This window comes from Cylas formicarius, unplaced genomic scaffold (assembly GCF_029955315.1).
Source record: "Cylas formicarius isolate icCylForm1 unplaced genomic scaffold, icCylForm1.1 PGA_scaffold_2__14_contigs__length_35257938, whole genome shotgun sequence".
Classification (NCBI taxonomy): Eukaryota; Metazoa; Arthropoda; class Insecta; order Coleoptera; family Brentidae; genus Cylas; species Cylas formicarius.
In genome coordinates this window covers 30,740,980-30,757,154 of record NW_026844319.1, presented here as the reverse complement: position 1 = coordinate 30,757,154, position 16,175 = coordinate 30,740,980, and the positions used below count along the sequence as shown (strand labels likewise).

General features: G+C 34.4%; 1 protein-coding gene and 1 non-coding gene across 6 annotated transcripts in view; both read left to right on the top strand.

The window, feature by feature from the left end:
* Positions 1 to 1,622: 1,622 nt before the first annotated feature.
* Positions 1,623 to 1,696, top strand: Trnai-aau (transfer RNA isoleucine (anticodon AAU)). The gene has a single exon. It is a non-coding gene; the product is annotated as a tRNA-Ile (tRNA).
* Positions 1,697 to 2,465: 769 nt separating this feature from the next.
* Positions 2,466 to 16,175, top strand: part of LOC132698711 (protein NDRG3) — a 33,580-nt gene continuing 19,870 nt past the window's right edge. For 2 of the 5 annotated variants that reach the window (XM_060664913.1, XM_060664910.1), the window contains exons 1-3: positions 2,480 to 2,618; positions 4,772 to 5,012; positions 11,548 to 11,613. In XM_060664913.1, the coding sequence (XP_060520896.1) occupies positions 4,786 to 5,012; positions 11,548 to 11,613 (293 nt within the window). In that variant the 5' untranslated portion in view covers positions 2,480 to 2,618; positions 4,772 to 4,785. Of the gene's footprint in view, positions 2,619 to 4,771; positions 5,013 to 7,558; positions 7,606 to 11,547; positions 11,614 to 16,175 lie in introns of those variants that run through there. The other 3 variants (XM_060664909.1, XM_060664912.1, XM_060664911.1) reach the window with 3 other exon arrangements.

Below are 16,175 nucleotides of genomic sequence, written 5' to 3'. Positions count from 1 at the left end.
AATTACCCAACTGGCGGAAATCGGCGTACAATCCTTGCAATAATAATATCACAAATAAACAATCACACTAAAAGGTCGGTCACTCGCTACTAATCTGGTGCGCTGTTAGCGTCTGTTCCGCGAGATTCAAGTTTAATCTTCCGTCATGACCGAACCGCTCTCAGCCAGGCAATTGCTTACCGAAATATACGGGTAAGTCGTATATGACTCAAAAACTGAACGGAAACTCATCTCAGAATCTGTTAAAAATAACTGAAATTGGCTAGGTTCATATAACAATGACTTATGAGATATCGATAGACCTCTAAACTTCACTTTTGACCTAAAATTTGGAATGTCAAAAACAGTAAGACTTAGGTACAGGTTATGGTATGTAAAACACGTTTATGAATTCCAAAAAAGTTGCATAGAAACAACTTGTGTTGTTGGGCTTTTTTGATCATTTTTACAGGTTCTGAGATCACCACATCATACACTTTTTCAAGCATTGAAGACGGTTAAAACACACACAGAGCTGTGATTTATTTTTTCTGGAAAAACACATATATACCCCGTGATCTAAATTAGGTTTTCATCATTGGTAACTTTGCTATGAGTAGAGATGCAAAGTCGTTTAAATTAGCAAACTAATAGCATTTTTTCGACTGATTACGATGGTGAAAACAGAAAAACAATTGAATGTAGGCTTTAGAACAAAAAAGGAGGGAAATGTAATCTTTTTAAACGGAATGCCCTGTATACTAACCAATATTAACGTTCAGAACAACAAATGTTATATGCAATATGAACCTACAATTGAAAATAACCGAATTATCAGCACATTTTTCATATAGACAGGTGGCTATAAGTGGTTGCGAAATAAAACTTCATTTTGCTTTTATAATTTTATTTATAAATAGCAATAATAACAATACCAATTTTTACGACTTCATTACTTAAATTAATTTTACGGCGCCACTTATTCAAAAATGGTTTTTGTAGAATTAAACCTTTGAGAAAGAATAAACTTTTTCAATAAAAGGACACAACTAATTTTAGAACAAAACAACACTGCGATGGCAGATACGAGCGGATCGTAAACCACCTAAATTCGTACGGGAAAACACCGCATTTCAAATACCTCGACGGGTACTTGAATATGGCTTTCGCGGACACCGACGGGTAAGTCGTCCTCCAAAAACCAGCACGCCGGTGCACCACGATAACCCAAACATTGGCGCTCATCCTAACGTTAACCAAAACTAACCAATCTGCTTATCTATGGTAAAAAGCTGCGAGAAATCGAACTAAACTTGCCGTTTCGCTAAGTATGCGTAAGTATGTTTTACGCGGCAATAAACTTCGCGAAACGCTCCCTCGAGGGTCGTTGCAGCTTCGCGAAAGTCAAATTCCCACAACTTTTGCAGGCAAATCTTGAACCCGAATTCCAAGCTCCCCATAAATAATTCGTCTCACGGAAACTCTGATCGAGAATCTTTATCGGGTATCCGTTCGAAAAATATGTTCGCTTAATAATATCGCTAAAGTTGAAGAGTTCCTGGAAACTGGGCTAAAGTCGCAAATAGAAATTTGGATTTGAGGGCTTCTGTGGATATAAATTTATTTACAAAAGTAAAATAATTGGCCCATTAGCTCAGTTGGTTAGAGCGTCGTGCTAATAACGCGAAGGTCGCGGGTTCGATCCCCTCATGGGCCATGATATTTTTTTTTCGTATTTTAGACTAAGACTAAGATTGCGCGTTTCTTTTATAAAAGATATACCCTCAAATTATGTATTTTTGGGCTTTGCAAATTGTTTTGACGACAGAATAATTTTTCATTAAAAATGCAAATGTTTTGGGGCTGGGTTTCTGTATTTCGCTTCGATTTCGCGATGAAAAATTACAACGGAAGAGCAAAAACTCCTTTCCAACGCCGCACACACTTATATAATCTTTATAAAAGATTTAAGAAAAAAAATAATTCTGCATATTGTTTTGTGCATTAAAACACTCGTATTAAAAGAACGCCCTGTATAAATCTTTTCCGATTTGGCATGCGAATATTGTGGTATAACAGTAAAGAAATTGTCATTAAAACTCGTTAGGTATGTGCTTGAAATAAATTAAATTTATAATATGCAATATTTTTTTTACTTATCCGCGCCATCTACCAGCGACGACGAGAAATAAAACAGAAATCTTTGCCGGTTTGCACGAAGAGGAACTCAGATGTCGCCACAGCGCTGGAATCGATGCTTCCAACCCGACGTTTCGCAGGGGCGTGCCGTTAGATTAACTGAGAGCTGGCGTTTGTGCCTTTTTAAAAACCATTTTTGTCATTTTCCAAGCAAACCTCTCGTCCGCGTTTACCAGATAGTGTTTCTATTGTCCGGCAAACGAAAAAGCGCCGCAATGGTATAAAATTATAAGCCGCAGCCGAGCACCCGCCAATGGAGCCTGACAATCAAAGGAAGCTCGGTCACGTGATCGCCTAGCAACCAATTGTGCCGTCTTCTTTTGCATTACAAGTAATGATATTTTACCAGCGAAAACGTCAGGGAAGTGGTTGCAGTGTGTGTTTTCGTTGAGTGGCGTTTATTCGGCAAGCAGGAGCAAGAAAACTTCAATCGCAATCAGGTAGGAACCGCTGCGATTTAGGCAAGTCGCCCTGCTTTTTGTATGAACACGATTTTTGTTAGATATTTGGGTATTGTCGTGTTTTCTGGGAAGTAGGAAGTCGAGTACGAATCGATACCGGCCCGTATGATGATTTGAATTCGAAACTGTACTCACGGATTCCCAAATTTCACGACAACTGCGGCTGTACTGTTGTGTGGTCAAGTGCACGTATTACCTCAGTCGCGTATGAGTTTTGTAGACGATAATCGAGAGGACGCTTATTTAATTTAAACGGTTTAATCGCACGTGAGACTATTTAAGCAAGATCCGCGGTAATTTGGAGCATTATTTCCCCGAGTTCTGAATTTTTTCGTTGCCGTTATCGATTTTATTTTTGCTTTATGTTCCGTTTTCTGTACTGAAAATATCCGGGGATATTGTTTATTTGACACATGAAAGAGACCAAACGGCAAACTGATATTGATGTCTAATTTCTGTTTAAGGCGGATTATCTTCATCATCTTCATGTCTGTTGTGGAAGCTTTGAATTGCATCTCTAAAAGGTGTAAATGGAAATAAAAAAGTGGGAGGAATCTATTTTCATCTTGTGGTTGATAAAACAACTCTGCACACGCATTGATCTGAGGAATCTTGGGGGAGACCAATCGATACAATGATTATGGTAGATCCTATGCAATTGGGAAAACCCACAATTTAAGTGTAACCGGATTTGTTCAAGCCATTTTCTTTTACTATTTACGAAACTTCTGGATTCCTCCTGTATCGAGTGTTTCGCCAATCTTTCTGTTGGTTTCCTCAGACTTTCAATTCTTTGCACGTGAAAACTCTAAATTGGGAATTTTTATCATGGATCCATGGAAGTGGTTAATGTTCAACGCTTTGACGTATGTATTACACAAGGTGGTCACAAATGACCACCAAAAACGTTTTTCTTATTAAAAAAACTCTTTTTTATGGAATTCTCTCTATTTAGCAAATGAGTTTGGAGTTTAATTTTGTACTATTTCAGCTCTTATTACAAAAATGGATAGTTTAGAATTTATGGTCAATTTTCTGCTGTTTTTCCAAAATATGCTCAAAATTTTGTGTGCAAATGAAAAAAAATGGATTTTTAAAAATATTCATAACATTTCATTTCAAAGAATTAAATTATTTACTCCTATAGCACAACCGAGCACCCTGTATATATAAAAATACTATAAATAAAATATATACTTGGGGTTAAACGCTTTTTGCATTTCACTTTTTTTCCTCAAGGTCGTACTCATTGAGGTTAAGTATGGGACCATCTTAAGCATCTGAATTTTTTATACGCAATTTCATTAATTCCTAAACTAAAATGCTCTCGGAAAACTTTTGTAGATATTGAGCGAAGTTTTTCCGTTTTAGACACAATTTTCTTTTGCGAACTTTTGACAAACATTTAGTTATCAATGTTTTCATGGCTGTGCACAGAATAATAATTGTATTATATTATACAAAAAGCTTCTATATATTTTTTTTTCGTACAAGTAAACAGTTATTGCATTTCCGAAGAACTGTAAAGGATAGTTCGAGCTTTATTTTTTCGGATAGTTCGGCATATTTTTTTATATAATAAAATGCATACTTCAATAATATTTAACATAGTTTTTATAATAGTAACTCTTCCGTTAAATTTTGTTGTTTTAGATAAAAATGAAAACATTATTTTCCCGCCATATTTGTAGCGCGATATCTCCGTAATGGTTGGCTTTTCATCCCACGTATATATATATATCACACTACCCTTTATCTTAAACACCACATTTGCGTTGTGTATACGACCAACTTTGTGTATTATTAATGTTATTTTATTATTATTTATTATATTTTATATTTATATTTATTATATTATTGTTACATAGTTTGCTCGGGGTTACTTTGTACGCCGAATTAAATATGACTGGCTTAATTTCTGACCATCGCCGCCATTATTCAAATATAATAATATGACTAGAGAATTAAAAAAAAAAACCCTTTAAATAAGAGCGTTCTCTTGATTCGACTCGCCTTCGCATTCGCAAAGCTCGTTTGTGCGTTGTTTTGTTTTTGTTTGCCCCTCCTATTCGTTCTCTAATGACCGGAGCATTTTCGATACCTACTATGTGCGTGTCGCGGCCGTCGAGCAGTGCACGCAGACGCGATGCCGGCCGGAAACGCTGGCGGCGGCGGCGGCGGCGACGCATCTTACCGCTCGCTGTTGGTCCGGGAGGCGGGCGATCGCGTATACCGCCCCACCACGGTGGCGGGGGGCGGTTCGATCGCCGCCGCCGGCCTGCTGAACGGCTTTAAGAGGGCCCTCGGACTGACGTCGGCGCCGCTGCTGGAGCATGTGGGCGGTTCTGGAAGGGGCCCAGTCATCGTCTCCAGGTAAACGCATGCTTTCCTTTGTTTCTGGTTTGGTTTGGCTTGTAATCGTTTATGCAAAGATCTTCGATTGCGTACGCCACCTCCCCGGTTATGTTGCGGAAGAATAGAATAAAACAAAACGATGTTATTATCTATTGTTATTTAACAATTGTTAATAACAATGTTTAAACCAATTAGCCATATATTTTACGAAATTTTTGTCTATAATTGAAAAACCTTGTATATAATCGAAAAAAAGCCTGCAATAAGAATAATAGTACTGGATCTACGACGTCTGCTGGTTAACACGTTCGCTGCGAATTGTTAACAGGTTCGTCACCCAGGTGCTGAAATACTTTTCAAGCTTTGTTGACATTCTTTTCTAAAATTCCGCTAATATTTCACTTATGTTTACCTGTCATTTTTGACATGTCGTGCATAGGCGACATTAGCACTGGGAACGGTTTTCCGTTCCTCTATGCGCATGTCGCCAGAGCGAAGGAATAATTGTTCAACTAATATAAAAAGTGTTTTATTATTATACCAACTAAGACATACAAACTATGGAAATATTAGAACATAAAAAACTTAAAATAATAATAAAGAAGGGAAATATACAAATTTATGGCAGATTTCGAGACTTACCTGGACAAGTCTCGCAATGGTAGAGCGATTCTTTTCTAATTTTGTTTTGATGGCACATTTTGCATCTTTTTCTTATTACTCTTCCAGTTGCATTTTTTTCGGTTATTTTATGAGACAAATGTTCTTTGGACGGTTTATTAGATCTAAGAAGAGAAGAATCTGATTCCCGAGGAAGCAATGCTTTTATCCCTTTTAGTCTGAAATCATAGAAATTGGATTTTTTCCCAGAGCAACTTGTTGTATAGAAAATACGAATTTAACAAAGCCATTTGAAAAATATGGAATGCTAATTTTTTGTACCATCTGATGGTTTTGTGTGAACTAGGATAATACGACAGCATCTAATCTTGTCGGTCAACCCCACTCATATACTTATTATATTCTAGTATTGGTAGGGGCTTCATCTTTTCCTCTCCTCTTTTAGTCGTTATTTTTAGCACATTGTTTTCAAACTCTGTTGAGATATGGGACACGTCTCTTTTATCTCTCCATTTCCCTATCATAACTCCATGGGAATATCTGGAAACTGTTTGGCCGTTACTTAGTTTAGTTTTTTTCACTTCTTCTGGAGTGTCTTTTCTGTCCAATCTTAACGTGCCAGTACGGAAAGAATTTGCTTCCATTAATTGGAGAGCTAAACTGAAGCTGTTAGAATAATTGTCCATAAATATGGAATTAATTTTTCTTGGAGCAAGTGGAATACCACCTTATTTGCATGCCCTTTACCTCCCATGTCGTCCAACTGACCAGTGTAAACAAGGATTTTCAGCACCGTACCATTGGGCTCCGTCAACATATATATTTTTATGCAGTACTTATGACGCTTATTTTTTAGATATTGGCGAAATAGCAATCTATTCTTTTTCCAATAATCCTGATATCAGCTCAGGAACAGTGAGATCTTTTCACTGGGAAATACGCGAACCTGGTGTTTTCGCAGTACCAAGGACTTCAACAGCATAGTCGTTCGTTTGTTATACTATTTTACTCAAAATACTCTCATCCAGCAAAAGGAAAAAGTAATCGATCGGCTCACTTCCTGGCACATCAACCAAAAGTTCATTACGTTTCAGAAAGGCGATATTTTTCAAACCAGTCGGTTGATTTTGCCACTGTGGCAACTCGGTCGAATGTGTAACTTGGGTTCATGGCTTCATCTAAAAATACTTATCGTCAACACAAAAATAATAAAAAATATTTAGAGAGACTTACCTTCTCTGTTGACAGTATATTCCGACCTTTCATCTACGCAATGGGAACCGGTATCAGTATAATATTGTAATTTGCTGCTTTTACAACTTAAATTAACGAGACTGCAGTGCTACTGGCTTTAAATTCAATCCAGACGGCGAAAGAACCCCGTAAGTCAAGTCCCTGTATCGATTTTCCTCTTCCGATGGCGATATTTTAACACTGGGCCGAATATAAATTTCAGTTAATTTACGTCAGTCCGTCGCCGTTTTGTTTAATTGCGGTCGAAGCAAAAGCGGGCCTCGTTTAATATTAAGTGCAATTTGGGAGACTCCTACTACTTAATTAAGATCAATTAGGCTTCAATTTTTTTCTGCTTTCTCAAATAGAAATCTTATTTTAAAAAGAAAACGTCATATCGCCTAAACTTTTACGATACAGGATGATAAAGTTTTCGAAAATAAAATATATTTTTTTTAGTACCACTTTAGATATTTTAATTAAATTTGGGACACGTGTACCATGTATCAAGAGACACTGATTTTCCTTAAAATGATTTTTTTTTTGACAATTTCCACTCATTTCTAAAGATATTTAGTTTCAGAATTGGTACCATTTTAATTCCTAGATGAAATTAAGTTCGAATGTACGTACACACGAGAAAATGTCGTCGCCCAGGGCACACGATAAGTATTTTTAAACGCATGTTTAATATTTTCTTGGCTCAGTTTATTTCAACAGGCTCCCAATCCAAATCTGCCTGTTTACCGACGCCTTTGTAAGTCCTTTTCTCTTCTTTGTGTAGGTTTTATTGCGAGTCCAAAGGCGGTAAATTAAAAAAAAAAAAAAACGGTGACTTTTGCTCTGTTTTTGTCGCATCTACTTTATTTATGTGTTTTCGATGTATTTATTTTATTTATTTACTGATGTGTTATTACATATTTATTTTATTTATTCTTTCATGAAACTATTTATTTTAATATTCGGTATATTGTGTTGTTTTTATAATTTGGGTGTCTGATTTAAATGACTATTAAATATAACAAAATTAAATATATGTATATTTTTGAAAAACGCTGAATTTGAAACTTGAAAAAAAAAGTATTTGCATATTCATTTTTTGGCACTAGGTAGTACAGAATTTTTGTTTGTTATTTTTATTTATGGATCGTGCACTTAAACTAATATCACGTTTTTGATTTTTTTTTCAAATAGAATCTTTGAAAGTTATATAGAAAACCATGTATTTTTGAAAAATGCTAAATTTGAAACTTGAAAAGTAAATGTATTTTGCGTATTCATCAATTTTTGACTATTCAAAATTCAGAGAAATCGTTTCGAAAATCGAATTCGATTTTTTGAGAAGTTGCCGCATTTTTGGACATTTTTTTTTTCTTAAAAATCTTTAAATGTGAAATTTCCTTTCAAAATACCGCTCGCGATTAAAACGGTATTTTCTAATTATTTATTATTGCTAGTATTATTATTAACGATTCGCACATATATCACAGAATTTATATTTCAAAATATAATTAAAATGCTTATCTTGGCCTAGATAGCATAGAATTTTTGCTTGTTATTTTTATTAATTAAATTAATTAATATTAAGCTAAATTAAACTAATATCATGTTTCTAATTTTTTAAAATTAACATCTTTGGATATTATATTCAAAAAACATTTTTGAAAAACGTTGAATTTGAAGCTTGAAATAAAAAGTAGTTTTTTTGACATTTTCTTTTATTTACAAAACGATTCACACATATAGCAGGAAATTTTAATTTCAAAATATAATTAAAATGAACAAAAAATATTTAATACACATTGTTTAGCGAATTATTTTTCTATGAGTTTTTTTTCTGTGTGTCTATCTAAACTTGGTACTTAATAGTATATAATTTTTGCTAATTATATTTACTTATGGATCTAGCACTTAAACTGATATCACATTTTTAATGTTTTTTTAAAATAAAATCTTGGAAAATTAAATACAAAAACATATATTGTTGAAAAATACGCTGAATTTGAAACTTGAAAAATAAATACATTTGGCGTATTCATTATTTTTTGGCTATTCAAAATTCAAAAAAATTTTTTTTTTGAAAAGTTGCCGTATTTTTTTTACTTTGATTTTACTACTAAATATTTTTAAATGTGAAATTTAATTTCAAAATACCACTCTTGCCTAATTATTATTATTATTACTGTTATCCACTATTATTATTATGAGTGAAATCTCGATGCATCTTGTTCCACGGAAACGTATTTTTCTTCAAACCCGTGTTGCGCTCGTCATAATTTTAGCGAATTTAAGCACTTGGCACGGGCCAAGTTTCCCTGTTTTCTTCAAAAATTTGTTTACAGCAAAGCACGCGACTTCCAGGATTGTTTACCGTCCGATGTTTATTTTCGTTCAAGTGGTTATAGATTTGATTTTTTTCGCCGCGGCGGTTACTGTTGCGTTTTTATTTTACTCGTCATCAACGTAGGGAGTTTTATATTTAAGCCCGTTTAAACGAGTCCCCGTGGCGGCCTGATTTTATGGAGTTTCCCGCCAAGCATGGCGAAGGAAACTTCGTAAGACGTTTATATTAACGGCCATTGTCACGACCTGGTTTTTCGTCATAACAACATTAATGATATTAACGTTTGTCGTAATAATGAACGTAAATTTGTGACCTAAAATAAGAACTCATTAGGTGCGTTATATAACAGTAACTCCATTTAGTAATTGCAAAACTCGTTTTTATTTCAAGATCATGAAATGACGCAATCTGAGACTAAAATTAACGCTGATTTAAAGAACTTTTAAAAAATTGCATCCGATCATCTACTGCAATCAAGTGGAGTAGTTTCTGAGAAATAAGTCAGACTTAAGTCAGAAATTTTGAGAAACCATATATATAAAAAAAAAATCTAAAAATAATTTTTAATGCAGATGTATAAAATCTATACGTTTAACTTTGTAAAGGCTTTTCTTTTATTTACAAATTGCATCCGATCATCTACTGCAATTAAGTCGACGATTTTCTGAGAAATAGGTCACACTTAAGTCAGAAATTCTGGAGAAAAGAGTCAGACTTTTTTTAAATTATATATATTATTTCGTGTGTAATACAGCGTGTGTTGAATCGTGTTGAATTGTGCAAACTTTCTTCTCTGGATTACCATGAAGACACCACCGCTGATTTATTTGAAAGTTGGTTTAAAAACAAACTAGTTCCAAACAGTCCTCCTAATACCGTCATTGTAATGTTTACTAAAACCCCTTCCTCATGTGACACAAAAGCAACAATCGAAAACTACATGCATAATAACGACATTTATTTTCACGAAGATTATACCAAAAAGCAATTAATTGAGGTTCTACAAAGCTTGAAACTGCAAAAGGAATACGTCTGTGATAATTATGCAAAAAATCTAGGGCATACTAGGGCATCAATAAATCAATCAATTTTTTTTTAATGCAGGTGTACCACAAGGTAGCATATTGGATCCCTTGTTGTATACAATCTATACGTTTGACTTTGTAAAGGCTTTAAAATATTGAAATTATCACCGCTGACGACACTCAAATTTAATTTTCTTTTCAAGGTCATAAAATGACGCAATCTGAGACTAAAATTAACACTGATTTAAAGAACTTTTACAAAATTGCATCCCATAATCTACTGCGGTTAACTCCAACTAAATCGTCGGTGTTGGTTTCTGAAAATGACTTCCAGGTACATAATGTCAAAAACAACACGATCATAAAAATTAATAATTTTTATTAATTATTATTATTTTTAATAATTTATTTTATTAATAAATATCCGGGGTCATGTATTAGGAATTGGCAGTCTCACAACTGGATTACTATACACCAGAATATTATACATATGAATTGAAGTTGTTTCTTCTCAACTAAGTATTTACAAAGAAAATCCGAGAAAGTCAAATTGTCTAGTGTTGTCAATGCTCCAGACATATTCATTGTGCTTTCATCTGTCCAAATAACATTTTCCTGGAAAGCCGGAAAATCGATTTTCCTGGATGTAATTTTTGAGAGATTTGGATTTGTTTAGCATCTGAGATCACTTTTTTTATGATATCTCCAAGTATGAGAAGAAGCACCTAAATAAAGTTTTAGCAAATCTCGTTTGTAAAGTCTATTTTTAACGACTAGATAGTGAAGTGTCATAATTGTGAAAATTTAAACATTTTTCGTTTGTCAGGTAACTATACTACTATTACTATTATTATAACGTAACGTTGTAGTAACGTACTGTTACTATAACATAATAAGTAAAAAATCAAATAAATAAATAAATAAAAATGGGCGACACACTTTAAAGAAACCACTTGGCGTTCTCCTTGCAATTTCGCTGGTCCTTCGAGCCGGATCCCGCACAAATAACGAATCGTTTTTTCAATCGCCTCACGGTTTATTCAAAATCAATTTATTTTATTCGCCCGTTATTGCGTCAATATATCCTATAAATACAATACGGAGACTGGCGTTTATTAATTATACAGGTCAATAAAATGCAAGTGGTTTTTTATTGGGATGTATGGTGCGAGCGTATAAATATATATTTTAGAACGCGTCGACGCGATCGAAATTAATTCTTGTCTGTTGGCCATAATCGGTGTAATCGCTTGTACACCGGGGAGGAGATATATAGAGTTCCTGTTATTATTGACTACTCGGTATTGATTCGCCGTTCCTCTTATTTTAGGAACCCAAACGGCACGATCAGAACCATGCCAGCTTCGGGAGTCGCCGAAGAAGCCGCCCTTCTGGGGTAAGAAATTTTCATTCCAACTTTTTGAAAGGAAATAGGAAAAATACAATATATTTTATTATTTTATACAAGGGGAATTTATTATAACGAAAACAATAATAATAAATAGTGTACATTGCTCAAAAAATAAATAAATACGACGTTAAATAGAGAAACACAGAATTAAAAAAAAAGAAAACAAAATAATGAGCCAGAAATTAATTTGATTGTATTTTATCTGATAAAACCTGATGATATTCTAGGTAATTAAAATAAAATTATTTATTTTATATATCATATTTAATTACTAATTATTTCAGTGGCCTCCGAGATGGTGATATAGGTAAAATCATTGTACGGCACTGATGTTTTAAAGATTCAATAGTTAGTTTTTTTTATCAAACAGTCCAAGATAAAACCACTTTTTTCCCATTTTATACTTTTCGTATTTAGTTTCGTTAAAAAAAAATATAAAATCGGCAATCGATCAGGTTATTGTAATTACAAAACTAAAAAATAAGTATGAACAGTTTTGTAAAAATCTACATTCAAAATAAACGGAAGTAACAAAAAAAAATTATTTCTAGTTTTTGATTAAAAAAAAAAAACTAAACCTTCCAAAAATCAGTAGCTTAACACGATTTCACTTAAAAATCAATCGAAATGAACTACATCACGTTCTGGGACGCCACTGGACAATCAGCAAAAAGGTTTCTGAGTAAAAAAAGCAATTGTATATGTCTATAGGAAAAGCAGACTTATTTTGGACTGATAAATATACCTTTACAATATTTATTAGTGAATTCTATGTTATAACTATAAAGTAAAAACAACTTTTACCATTCGTTTTTGTTTATTATTTTAATTTGCCTTCATACTGCAGCGACGGCGATTTTAAATCATTTTCTTTAGAAGTCATTTTATCTCGCCAATATTTTAAATTATCCCCATCAATTATTATTATTAATTTTTTAATTTTTTGATTTAGATTTTTTTTTCTTTCCCTCGATGTTGTATTATTTATTGTTTCATAGATAGTTTTTCAACTATGACATGTCAATGATTAATTTAAAAATGTTCTGTGATAAAAACAAAAAAAAACATCGTTTTTCTATTAGTTTACTCCCAAATCACAAAATCTTTGGTGGCGTGTGTAATCAAACCGCCTGTATACGTAGTGTAATTAAAATTTTTAAAATTAAGCGCTAAAGGCTCGCGTATTTTAAGCGAGGTTTAAAAATATCCTTCTAAAAATAAATCCTTTCGATGCATTATGTCTTAATTTGATATTTCTATTTGTGTATTTTATAGATTATATCATTATTTCCTTTTTCTGCAAATTTTTGTATTTACTATAGCAAAGCGTTGGATGGTCGAATAAACTTTCTTGTACGTTACCGCCCAACTATAAGCAGGTGACACACACATTTGGTGTTTTAAAATAGACAGATTTGCCGGCTTTAGATAGGAAAATGAGAACCAAGATGGCCGAACACCGCGCTCATTTCCCGTCATCATCAAGCAGCAGACTTTATTTGCCTAGAGAGATTAGGGAACCTGGAAATGAAGCTTGCGGTCCAAATAAAGAAATTATATACTTGCATCACTTAACTCCACTGCGAATCTGAACGGAGCGATTGTGGCAGCTGACAAGAACCTGACTTCTACAAGTCCTGAAAGAAAAAAGAATATTCAAATGCTTGAAGAGAAGTGGAGAAATAAACAATTACACCGAAGATACGCAACGGTTTTGCATGGCACTGAGGTTGACTAGGGGTTGTCCACACTATATCTTACTTACAGCAATTCAATTCAAAAAAGGGATGACTAAAGTGTTGAACACCAACTAACCGGCAAAAACGAGATCGCCGCAACTAATAGTTGGGCGGTACCCATTTTCTCCTTTGGAATAGTTAAATGGTCCAAACTTGCCAGATTTAGTCAAATTCAGATGTTTATATCCCAACTCATCAACTTCACGGCTTTATATTCCTAGAAAAGAAGGTCTCCCAGGCCTCTAAAATTAGTGCGAAATTACTAGAATCCGCAGACTGTATCATCCAGTCTACAAGAAATGCTGATAAAAATTTCACACCACTCAACTTAGGTATGCCAATAGTAACCGATATATCACCACTACGGGAGGAAAAAGGACTTCATGGTAAATACCCTCTAACACTCGAAGATACGTTCATCGGCAAAATATCATCACTACAGTGGCTTTATAAGGGCTATCTTTAACCTGAAACTGAGGGCTTTATTCTCGCAATATAAGACAATGTAATTAGAACTAGAAATTATGAAAAACATATATTGAAAATCAACACAATACTGAAGAATCCATTGATGGGTGTAGCGCACTAGCAGATAATGCTTATTTATTAAATATGAACGAAAATCAATTCTCGAAAATAGGTCGCATCTGCTATACGGGGATCGTTCAGATAGAACGTTCGCTCACAACAGACCAGAAATTCTTCTTATTAATAAACATTGAAAAAACAGGGACAATCATTGATATTGCCATGAAACTGAGAAAGTTCGAAAATATAAAGAGCTGGCTGTCCAGCTAAAACAAATATGGTAATTGGTTATGTCAACGGAGGGAATTTCAAGAAAAACCTGGACAAACTTGACATGCAGAAAAACACAAAGCGATAATACTCGAGACATGTCACATTGTTCGAAAATTTTTGTGCTTAGGTGAAAGTTCGTCTCTACCAATATCACATCACCAATGCCTGCTAAGCAGAGAAATCTAATAATCTAATAACATGCAGTAAAATGCTCAAAGAGCACTTTTTTTTACCAAAACAAAGACTGACGTGGGGTCTTTTGCAGAAAACCGCATTCGGTATTAAAACGCATTAGTTTTGCTTATAAATAGTGAACTATACGTTCCCACCAGGAGGTAATTTATTATCAGAAATCGATATTACTCGTCGTTACACACCTGGAAGTCTCCGATTGTTCGGAAAACCCGGTCGGGCGGTAAAATCGTGTTTCTTTCAAAATGAAAAACGAATCTGCGGAATAACTTCTGGCCCGCATCCAACGACGGCAATTGGAAGGGGAACCAACCGACCGACTTGCAATTTGCTATTATAACAGAGACCGTTTTCGTGGCGAAGCAGATATAACTCGAGACTGCTGTAAATCTATATAGTGCGAACTTGACCCAGTGTTGGACGAATCGAATATTAAAAGTTCGGCGTTTGTGGTGGTTGGTGATGCTTTGTGTCCAATACAGAATGAAGAACGCACTCCTGATCTAATGAACGTTGGTTACTGGAAAGAAACCTTTAGTATAGGTGAGGCCTGCCTGTCACGCGTCAAGTGCCTCAATATTTTGAGTTGTGGAGAGGTTTTGACACATTCAACTTCAAATTATAACCAAACCAAAACGAGAAAACTGTATTTTTCCATTGTAGGCGAAAAGTACCATTCAGATAGTGAACTTTCTAACAACAATTTGGTTGTTATGGAAATTGCCTCATCAGTTAGCTCCGTTCAGATTCATTTACCTCCTTGTGAAGATATTTTTTATACACCATTAACTAAACACAACAACAATGCTAGTCCCGGAATTGTCTTTTAGGTTACATTATGAAAGTTAACTGAATTGTTAACTGTTAATTGGAATATAAACTTTCAATGGGTTCTCCATTATCACCAGTCATAGCAAATATATTTATCGGAGGAAAACCCTCGACACTGTCCATATAACGTCACACGCTACATCAGAAACTAACATAATCTCTGACATTCTTATTAGTAGAACATCATATTGAGCCATTCTGGTTGCAGAAAACCTACACATACAGACATATCTAAATGCTGGGGCCAAACCTTCTCATATCAATCGAAAAATGCTTGTCTGGAATATATTTTTCTGATAACTGTCAAATTGTTGAACAGACATCGGGAACAGTTATGGGTTCTCATTATCATCGCCAATATATTTATGGACGCCTTTTGGTATTTGCCCTCATGGTCAAGAATCCCACCAAGATCTTCATAGTCATTTCAACCCTACACACCCTAACATACGTTTGATTCTTTTCAATTCTTATCAATAGAAAATCAGGCACGAAAATCATCCGTTCATCCCAGAATTAAAATACCTAACATCTGCTCTACTGAGTTATTAAGTGTTCCATTAGAAAATACGCTTCACCACAAACCAACACTTACCACTGTAATCCTTCTTGACATCCAAAACATTATTAACCACATATCAGTTTTTAAGAAATTAATGTTAAGACCAGATTTACTGAAAAAATCCGACAATCCATAGCAATATCTAAACAATCAAACCGAATCGTGTCTTTACTGTTCACCAAAATAAGAATCATTTATCCTAGAACATGTTAAATGCCCCCTCTTAAGCAGTGTATCAGCAGCTCAAGAGCAGAACGCAAAATGTTTTGCAAATAGTTACTATTTGCAAGATTAAGTTAAATTAAAATTCCCCTCTGCTTCCTCCCTTTCCGCTCTCCCACCACCCCATCACTCTCTCTCTCTCTCTCTCACTGCCTCTTTCATTAACGGTTAATAATTTATCCACCAAAATGGCAATTTTC